The following is a 9,523-nucleotide window of genomic DNA, read 5'->3' as shown; positions in this document are numbered from 1 at the left end:
GCTGTAAAGAGCAATATTGCATAGCAACCTGGAATGTCAGGTCCGTGAATCAAGGCAAACTGGAAGTGGTCAAACAAGAGATGGCAAGAGTGAATGTTGACATTCTAGGAATCAGCGAACTGAAATGGACTGGAATGGGTGAATTTAACTCAGATAATCATTATATCTACTACTGCGGGCAGGAATCCCTCAGAAGAAATGGAGTAGCCATCATGGTCAACAAAAGAGTCCGAAATGCAGTACTTTGATGCAATCTCAAAAATGACAGAATGATCTCTGTTCATTTCCAAGGTAAGCCATTCAATATCACAGTAATCCAAGTCTATGCCCCAACCAGTAACGCTGAAGAAGCTGAAGTTGAACGGTTCTATGAAGACCTACAAGACCTTTAAGAACTAACACCCAAAAAAGATGTCCTTTTCAGTATAGAGGACTGGAATGCCAGAGTCGGAAGTCAAGTAACATCTGGAGTAACAGGCAAATTTGGCCTTGGACTACAAAATGAAGCAGGGCAAAGACTAACAGAGTTTTGCCAAAAAAAAATGCACTGCTCATGACAAACACCCTCTTCCAACAACACAAGAGAAGAGTCTATACATGGACATCACCAGATGGTCAACACCGAAATCAGATTGATTATATTCTTTACAGCCAAAGATGGAGAAGCCCTATACAGTCAGGAAAAACAAGACCAGGAGCTGACTGTGGCTCAGACCATGAACTCCTTATTGCCAAATTCAGACTTAAATTGAAGAGAATAGGGAAAACCATTAGACCATTCAGGTATGACCTAAATCAAATCCCTTATGATTATACCGTGGAAGTGAGAAATAGATTTAAGGGCCTACATCTGATAGATAGAGTGCCTGATGAACTATGGACTGAGCTTCGTGACCTTGTACAGGAGACATAGATCAAGACCATCCCCATGGAAAACAAATGCAAAAAAGCAAAATGGCTGTCTGAGGAGGATTTACAAATAGCTGTGAAAAGCAGAGAAGTGAAAAGCAAAGGAGAAAAGGAAAGATATAAACATCTGAATGCAGAGTTCCAAAGAATAGCAAGAAGAGATAAGAAAGCCTTCCTCAGCAATCAATGCAAAGAAATAGAGGAAAACAACAGAATGAGAAAGACTAGAGATCTCTTCATGAAAATCAGAGACACCAAAGGAACATTCATGCAAAGATGGGCTCGATAAGGGACAGAAATGGTATGGACCTAACAGAAGCAGAAGATACTAAGAAAAGATGACAAGAATACACAGAAGAACTGTACAAAAAACATCTTCACGACTCAGATAATCACGATGGTGTGACCACTGACCTAGAGCCAGACATCCTGGAATATAAAGTCAAGTGGGCCTTAGAAAGCATCACTACGAAGAAAGCTAGTGGAGGTGATAGAATTCCAGTTGAGATATTCCAAATCCTGAAAGATGATGCTGTGAAAGTGCTGCACTCAACATGCCAGCAAATTTGGAAAAATCAGCAGTGGTCACAGGACTGGAAAAATGTCAGTTTTCATTCAAATCCCAAAGAAAGGCAATGCCAAAGAATGCTCAAATTACCACACAGTTGCACTCATCTCATGCTAGTAAAGGACTGCTCGAAATTCTCCCAACCAGGCTTCAGCAACATGTGAACCGGGAACTTCCAGATGTTCCAGCTGGTTTTAGAAAAGGCAGAGGAAGAAGAGATCAAATTGTCAACGTCCGCTGCATCATGGAAAAAACGAGATTTCCAGAAAAATATCTATTTCTGCTTCACTGACTATGCCAAAGCCTTTGACTGTGTGGATCACAGTAAACTGTGGACAATTCTGAAAGAGATGGGAATACCAGACCACCTGATCTGCCTCTTGAGAAATTTGTATGAAGGTCAGGAAGCAACAGTTAGAACTAGACATGGAACAGCAGACTGGTTCCAAATAGGAAAAGGAGTACATCAAGGCTGTATATTGTCACCCTGCTTATTTAACTTCTATGCAGAGTATACCAAGAGGAATGCTGGACTGGAAGAAACACAAGCTGGAATCAAGATTGCCAGGAGAAATATCAATAACCTCAGATATGTAGATGACACCACCCTTATGGCAGAAAGTGAAGAAGAACTAAAAAGCCTCTTGTTGAAAGTGTAAGTGGAGAGTGAAAAAGTTGGCTTAAAGCTCAACATTCAGAAAATGAAGATCATGGCATCCGGTCCCATCACCTCATGGGAAATAGATGGGGAAACAGTGGAAACAGTGTCAGAATTTATTTTGGGGGCTCCAAAATCACTGCAGTTGGTGACTGCAGGCATGAAATTAAAAGACGCTTACTCCTCAGAAGGAAAGTTATGACCAATTTAGATAGCATATTCAAAAGCAGAGACATTATTTTGCCAACAAAGGTTCATCTAGTCAAGGCTATGGTTTTTCCAGTGGTCATGTATGGATGTGAGAGTTGGACTATGAAGGCTGAGCACCGAAGAATTGATGCTCTTGAACTGTGGTGTTGGAGAAGACTCTTGAGAGTCCCTTGGACTGCAAGGAGATCCAACCATTCCATTCTGAAGGAGATCAGCCCTGGAATTTCTTTGGAAGGAATCATGCTAAAGCTGAAACTCCAGTACTTTGGCCACCTCACGTGAAGCGTTCACTCATTCTGAAAAGACTCTGATGGTGGAAGGGATTGGGGGCAAGAGGAGAAGGGGACGACAGAGGATGAGATGGCTGGATGGCATCACTGACTCGATGGACGTGAGTCTGAATGAACTCTGGGAGTTGGTGATGGACAGGGCGGCCTGGCGTGCTGCGATTCTTGGGGTCGCAAAGAGTCGGACACGACTTAGTGACTGATCTGATCTGATCTGATCTAAGTATATCCATATATATATGTGATATGTTATATATAATAGTATACATGTAGTAAATGTAGTACTCTAAAGTATACGTTAAAGTCTAACCGAGTTCATATATGCTGTATATATATATAGAAATATACTTCTCTCTCTCTCTCTCTCTCCACACCTAATTGTGCAATCGCACACAGCCCAAAGGTAGTTAGTATGAGATTCTAATGAAATTCTTATTAAGTATAAAGATAGCTCTTACATTTATAAACACTCTGAATACCTTGAAAACAGACAAAATAAGAATAAGAACCACTTTCCTGACAAGCTGCTGCATCTCAGTCACACTTTTTGAGGTAATAACAGAAGACAGTACCCTAACTACTCCATTTCTCTTTGACTTTTCTGTGCCTATGTCAGAGCATGGTTTTAAGAATTAGAAGACTAGAACAATAAAGTTCTCAGCATAGTTGCTGTCAATATTTTTTACCCAAGTGATAGAATGACCCCAACCATTTTGTTTTGACCCGTTTGTTTGTGGCAAAGGTAACATAGCTCATTGTATGTTTTGTTGATTTGTTTTACAGATTTCCAAGTCATCCTTCAAGGTTAAAATAAAATTTCTTTCTCTTACAAGTCATATTCAAATTCTTCCTACACCAGGAAAAGCTCTGAGACTCCAGAAACAGAAATTGACAGAACTCTTAGGTTCAACACCCTGAATTATACTAGGATAAAATTAAAGGCATTTAATTGTGTTTGCTCACCTATATAGTTAGTGAGGAAGAAAATAATATATATATATATAGAAAATTTTAAGCATTAGAAGTTAACTTATGGCCAATTTTTTCCCACCTTATTCAGTTAATATTTATTCAGCACTTACTATGTGTTCCACGTTCAGTCATTAAGTCATGCTCGATTCTTTGTGACCCCATGGAATGCAGCAACACAGGATTCCCTGTCTTTCTTTATCTCTGAAGTTTGCTCAAATTCATGTCATTGAGTCAGTGATGTTATCTAACCATTTTATTCTCTGTGGCCCTCTTCTCCTTTTACCGTCAACCTTTCACAGCATCAGGGTCTTTTCCAAATAGTTGGCTCTTCACATAAGTTGGCCAAAGTACTGGAGCTTCAGCTTCAGCATCAGTCCTTCCAATTAATATTCAGGGTTGATTTCCTTTGGGGATGATTTGTCTGACCTTTTTTCAGTACAAGGGACTCTCAATAGTATTCTCCAGCACTGCAATTCAAAAACACAGTTCTTCAGCATTCAGCCTTATTTATGGCCCAACTCTTATATTCATTCATGACTACTGGAAAAACCATAGCTTTGACAATATGAACCTTTGTCAGCAAAGTTATGTCTCTGCTTTTTAATACACTGTCAAGATTTGTCATAGCTTTTCTTCCATGGAGCAAGTGTGTTTTAATTTTATGCTGCAGTCACCATCCATAGTGACTTGGAAGACTAAGAAAATAAAATTTGTCACTATTTTCCACTTTTTAGCTATCTATTTGCCATGAAATGATGGGACCAGATGCCATGATCTTCATTTTTTGAAAGTTGAGTTTTAAGCCAGCTTTTTCACTCTCCTCTTTCACTCTCATGAAGAGGCTCTTTAGTTCCTCTTCACTTTCTGCCATTAGTGGAGTATCATCTGCATACGTGAGGTTGTTGATATTTCTCTCAGAAATCTTGATTCCAGCTTGTGATTCACCCAGTTGACATTCCACATGATGTATCTACATATAAGTTAAATAAACAAGGAGGCAATAAACAACTTTTTTAAACTCCTTTCCCAATCTTGAAACAGTCAGTTGCTCCATGAAAAGTTCTAACTGTTGTTTTTTGGCCCACATACAGGTTTCTCAGGAGACCAGTAAGGTGTTCCTATGCTATCATTTCTTTAAGAATTTCCCATAGTTTATTATGATCCACACAGTCAAAAATTTTAGCATGGCCAATGAAGCAGAAACAGATGTTTTTCTGGAATTCTTTTGCTTTCTTTATGATGCAATGAATGTTGGCAATTTGATCACTAGTTCCTCTGTCTTTCCTAAACCCAACTTGTACATCTGGAAGTTCTTGGTTTATGTATTGTTGAAGTCTAATTTGAAGGACTTTGTGTGTAAATTTACTGGCCTGCAAGATAAGCACAAGTGTACAGTAGTTTAAACATTTTTAGCATTGCCCTTCTTTGTTATTGGAATGAAAATTGACCTTTCCAGGCCTGTGGCCATTGCTGAGTTTTCCTAACTTGCTGGCAGATTGAGTGCAGCACTTTAATAGCATCATCTCTTGGGATCTGAAACAGCTTAGTGGAATTCCATCACCTCCATTAGCTTTGTTTTTAGTAATGCTTCCTAAGGCCCATTTGACCTCACATTCCAAGTTGTCCAGTTATTGGTGAGCAACAACACCATTGCGGTTATCTGGGTCATTAAGACATTTTTTGTATAGTGCTTCTGTGTATTTTTCCACCTCTTTCTAATAACTTCTACGTCTGTTAAGTGCTTACCATTTCTCTCCTTTATCTTGCACATCTTTGTGTGAAATATTCCCTTGATACTTCCAATTTTTTAAAGAACTCTCTAGTTTTCAGGAGCCGTGTTAGGCATTACTGACAAAATGAAGGTGCGGTCCCCAGCCCCCCTCTCCTCATTCCGCAGGCACGGAAGGAGTTAGACCTTGTAATTCTGACTTGTCTTTTCCTCTCCTCAGCTGAGTTGACTGAAAATGAATATTAAGGTGCTTATTGTTCTTGAGAGAAGCATGAGAAGGCACAAAGCCTTCTGCAGCATTGTTCAGAAAATCACTCATAAAGTTAATCATTGACATTTGTTCAAGGACTTTTACATAAGAGTGTTCCAGGATGAGCACATAGACCATAGCTTGAGGCCATGGGAGGGATTGATATCTGAAGCCTATTTGTGAGGAGAATGTTTATGGCAAAGGAGTTTATTGAGTTTAGGGCTTAGAAATAATTAAAATAGTTAGAAGTTAAAGATTTAAGGAATCTTGTAAAGTTAGCATATTTTACTATAGCTAATAGAAGTTATGAATTTTTAGAAACACTATACCTAGAAGCTTTTTTAAGAGATAGTGAGCTCAGGATGTTACAGGCAAACAGGATTCAGGAAGATAAGTAGTAAACTGAGGGAAGGTAGCATGAGTTACTATGTAATCACAAATTAACTATAGGACTCATTAGAAGAGGTAGATAATAGATAATAAGGCTGATTCCAAGAGAATCACTGAAGCAAACTCTGAAGAGCAACAATTATTTATGGAGATACTAAATCTAGGAGGGGGGGACTGAAAATGTCAAACTTCTGGCCTAATGTTTTTGTAAAAGTATAAAAGACAATCTTAAACTTGAAATAAAGAGGCAGTCTATAGAAAACTGAGAGGCTGTCTCATTTACTGACACCATCCATCTTTTCAGGTTGAATCCCTGGTTTCTGGAGTTGGACTCCAGAATTTAGTCTTTCTCATTGTATTATTTTCCTCTACTTCTTTGCATTGTTCATTTAAGAATGTCTTCTTATCTCTCCTTGTATTCTCTGGAACTCTGAATTCAGTTGGGTATATCTTTCCCTTTCACCTTGCTTTTCTTCTCTTCTTTCCTCAGCTATTGTAAAGCCTTCTCAGAGATCCATTTTTCCTTCTGCATTTCTTTTTCTTGGGGCTGGTTTTGGTCACCACATCCTGTATAATATTATGAACATCCATCCATAGTTTTTCAGGCATTCTGTCTACCTGATCTAGTACCTTGAATCTAGTTATTACCTCCACTTTATAATCACAAGAGATTTGACATAGGCCATGCCTGAATGGCCCAGTGTTTTTCCCTACTTTTGTCAATTTAATCCTGAATTTTTCAATAAGGAGCTGATGACCTGTGCCAAAATCAACTTCAGATTTTGTTTTTCCTGACCACATAGAGCTTCTTTACTTTCTGCTGAAAGAAATCATAACCCATCTGATTTTGGTATTTTCCATCTGATTATGTCCATGTGTAGAGTTATCTCTTGTGTTGTTGGGAAAGAGTGTTTGCTGTGACCAGTGCGTTCTCTTGACAAAACTCTGTTAGTGTTTTCCATGCTTTATTTTGTTCTCCATTGCCAAACTTGCCTGTTATTCCAGATATCTCTTGACTTGCTAATTTTGTATTCCAATCCTCTATGCTAAAAAGGACATATTTTTCTGGTGTTTAGTTCTAGAAGGTGTTGTAGGTCTTCACAGAATAGGTCAACCTCAACTTCTTCAGCATTAGCTGTTGGGGCATAGACTTGAATTACTGTGATTTTCATTGTTTGCCTTGGAAAAGAACTGATCATTATGTCATTTTTGAGATTACACACAAGTATTGCACTTAGTACTCTTCCATTGCCTTGAGAATCCTATGAACAGTATGTGTGCTTAATAGAAGCCAAGAATTATAAAAATGCCAGAGAAAAGCAGTTAAGTACTTTAATCTCCTTTACTTAATATCTTGCCTGGATTTATGAAATTGCCATAGTCTTCCATGTTAGAAACCCACTCTCATCTGATATTAATTGACATTTGTTTTCATTTCATTAATATCTATTTTAGTTTCTCATTTTTTTTTTTAAAGCTGATGTATTTCATTACATCACTGCAATCACCATGTCAAGAATATAACATACTACAATCTATTAAATACTGGACAGAAAGAGTAAACTGTTCTTTAGTTATCATTACAAGATGTTCTCTTTAAGTCAACATGTTCTTAATAATACATATTTTTTTTCTTGATATCATCAGTTCATTCCTTACTCCATTATTCCTTTCATCCTCTGTACCAGCTATTGTATTATATTTGGGATACAGAAAAGTAAGAAAAACCAGATATGATCCATGCATGTCTGTCCAATGGAAGAACTCATCATTAATGAGATAAATAAAATGTAATTATCAACCATGAGATATAGCTGCTAAATTCTGAAATATATTTCTCAGAGTTTATATTTGAAAGGATGTTTGGGTTGAGGTTGTTTAATTGGTTGTTTATTTAAGCAATAAAATAACATTATACCTATTTTTCTTTTTCCATTAATATAATATTTTAGAGTGTTAGAATTCTTATAAAAAGAAAACAGCACAGAATATGGACTTTATAGATGGAAACTATACCTTGGTAACAGAGTTTATTCTGTTAGGGTTTCCAACTCGTCTTGTTTCTCCTGCTTCTGACTTTGTACTCTATGATTTTAATGGGGAACATTGGATTGATGATGCTAATCAGGGTTGATCCGCATCTTCAAATGTCCATGCATTTTTTCCTTAGTAACCTATACTTTGTAGACATTTGTTATTCTTCCACCATTGTTCTCCAAATGCTTGTCAACTTCCTCTCTCAGAATAAGTCCATTTCCTGTCATGGCTGTGCACTGCAGTTTTATTTTGCCTGTACTTTCGCAGATACCGAATCCTTTATCTTGGCTGCTATGACATATGATCTCTATGTCGCCATCTGTAACCCTTTACTGTACACGACTGTGATGTCTCGGGGCATCTGCGTATGGTTGATCGTCTTGTCATACTTTGGAGGCAATATGAGTTCCCTGGTGCACACATCCTTTGCGTTTATTCTGAAATACTGTGATAAAAATGTCATTAATCATTTTTTGTGTGTGTGACCTCCCTCCCTTGCTTAAGTTATTGTGCACAGACACATCACTTAATGAGTGGCTTTTCTCCACATATGGCAGCTCAGTGGAAATTATCTGCTTCATCGTCATCATCATCTACTTTTATATTCTCCTCTCAGTCTTAAAGATCCGTTCTTCCAACGGGAGGAAGAAGACCTTCTCTACCTGTGCTTCTCACTTGACATCCGTGGCCATCTACCAGGGAACTCTGCTCTTCATTTACTCATGACCCAGCTACTTGTATTCTCCCAACACTGATAAAATCATCTCAGTGTTCTACACCATCATCATCCCAGTGTTGCATCCCTTGATTTATAGTTTGAGAAACAAAGACATAAAAGACACTACTAAAAAACTCTTAAAACCAAAGATAAATTCCTCCTGAGATATAAAGTTCCAGGATTCATTACAAACTCCAGCTGTGTGTATACTCAGTTGTGTCCAACTCTTTGGAACACCATGGACTATAGCCTGTTAGGCTCTTTTGCCTGTGAAATTATCCAGGAAACAATACTGGAATGGGTTGCCATATCCTCCTCCAGGGGATCTTTCCCACACAGGGATCAAACCTGCATCTCTTGTTTCCTGCATTGACAATCAGATTCTTTACCCCTGCAATACCTGGGACAAAGTGTAGCTAAGAACCTGCCAACAACCTTGCCAGCACATACACAACTTCTCACACAAGCATTTTATCAAACACTTAAACACATTTCATAGCCCCAAGATAAAGTAAACATTTAAAAGATTCAAAACTGCTGCAATGTTATATTTGAATAACTTTCCAACTATTCACTTCACTTCAGTCACTCAGTCATGTCCAACTCTTTGAAATCCTGTGGACTGCAGAACATCAAGTTTCCCTGTCCATCACCAACTCCTGGAGCTTGTTCAAACTCATGTCCATCGAGCTGGTGATGACAACCAACCATCTCATCTATTGTCCCCTTCTCCACCTGCCTTCAATCTTTCCTGGCATCAAGGTCTTTTCCATTGAGTCAGTTCTTCATCTCAGG

At 38.2% G+C, this 9,523-nt stretch overlaps 1 protein-coding gene across 1 annotated transcript; it reads left to right on the top strand.

The window, feature by feature from the left end:
• Positions 1-7,963: 7,963 nt before the first annotated feature.
• Positions 7,964-8,892, top strand: LOC109569317 (olfactory receptor 5I1). The gene is given in 3 exon segments (XM_019974653.2): positions 7,964-8,028; positions 8,030-8,489; positions 8,491-8,892. Coding segments are annotated over 3 exon segments (927 nt in total).
• Positions 8,893-9,523: the final 631 nt, after the last annotated feature.

This window comes from Bos indicus, chromosome 19 (assembly GCF_029378745.1).
Source record: "Bos indicus isolate NIAB-ARS_2022 breed Sahiwal x Tharparkar chromosome 19, NIAB-ARS_B.indTharparkar_mat_pri_1.0, whole genome shotgun sequence".
NCBI lineage: Eukaryota > Metazoa > Chordata > Mammalia > Artiodactyla > Bovidae > Bos > Bos indicus.
Note: the sequence above shows the minus strand (reverse complement) of the source record. Positions and strands in the feature narration are given on the sequence as shown.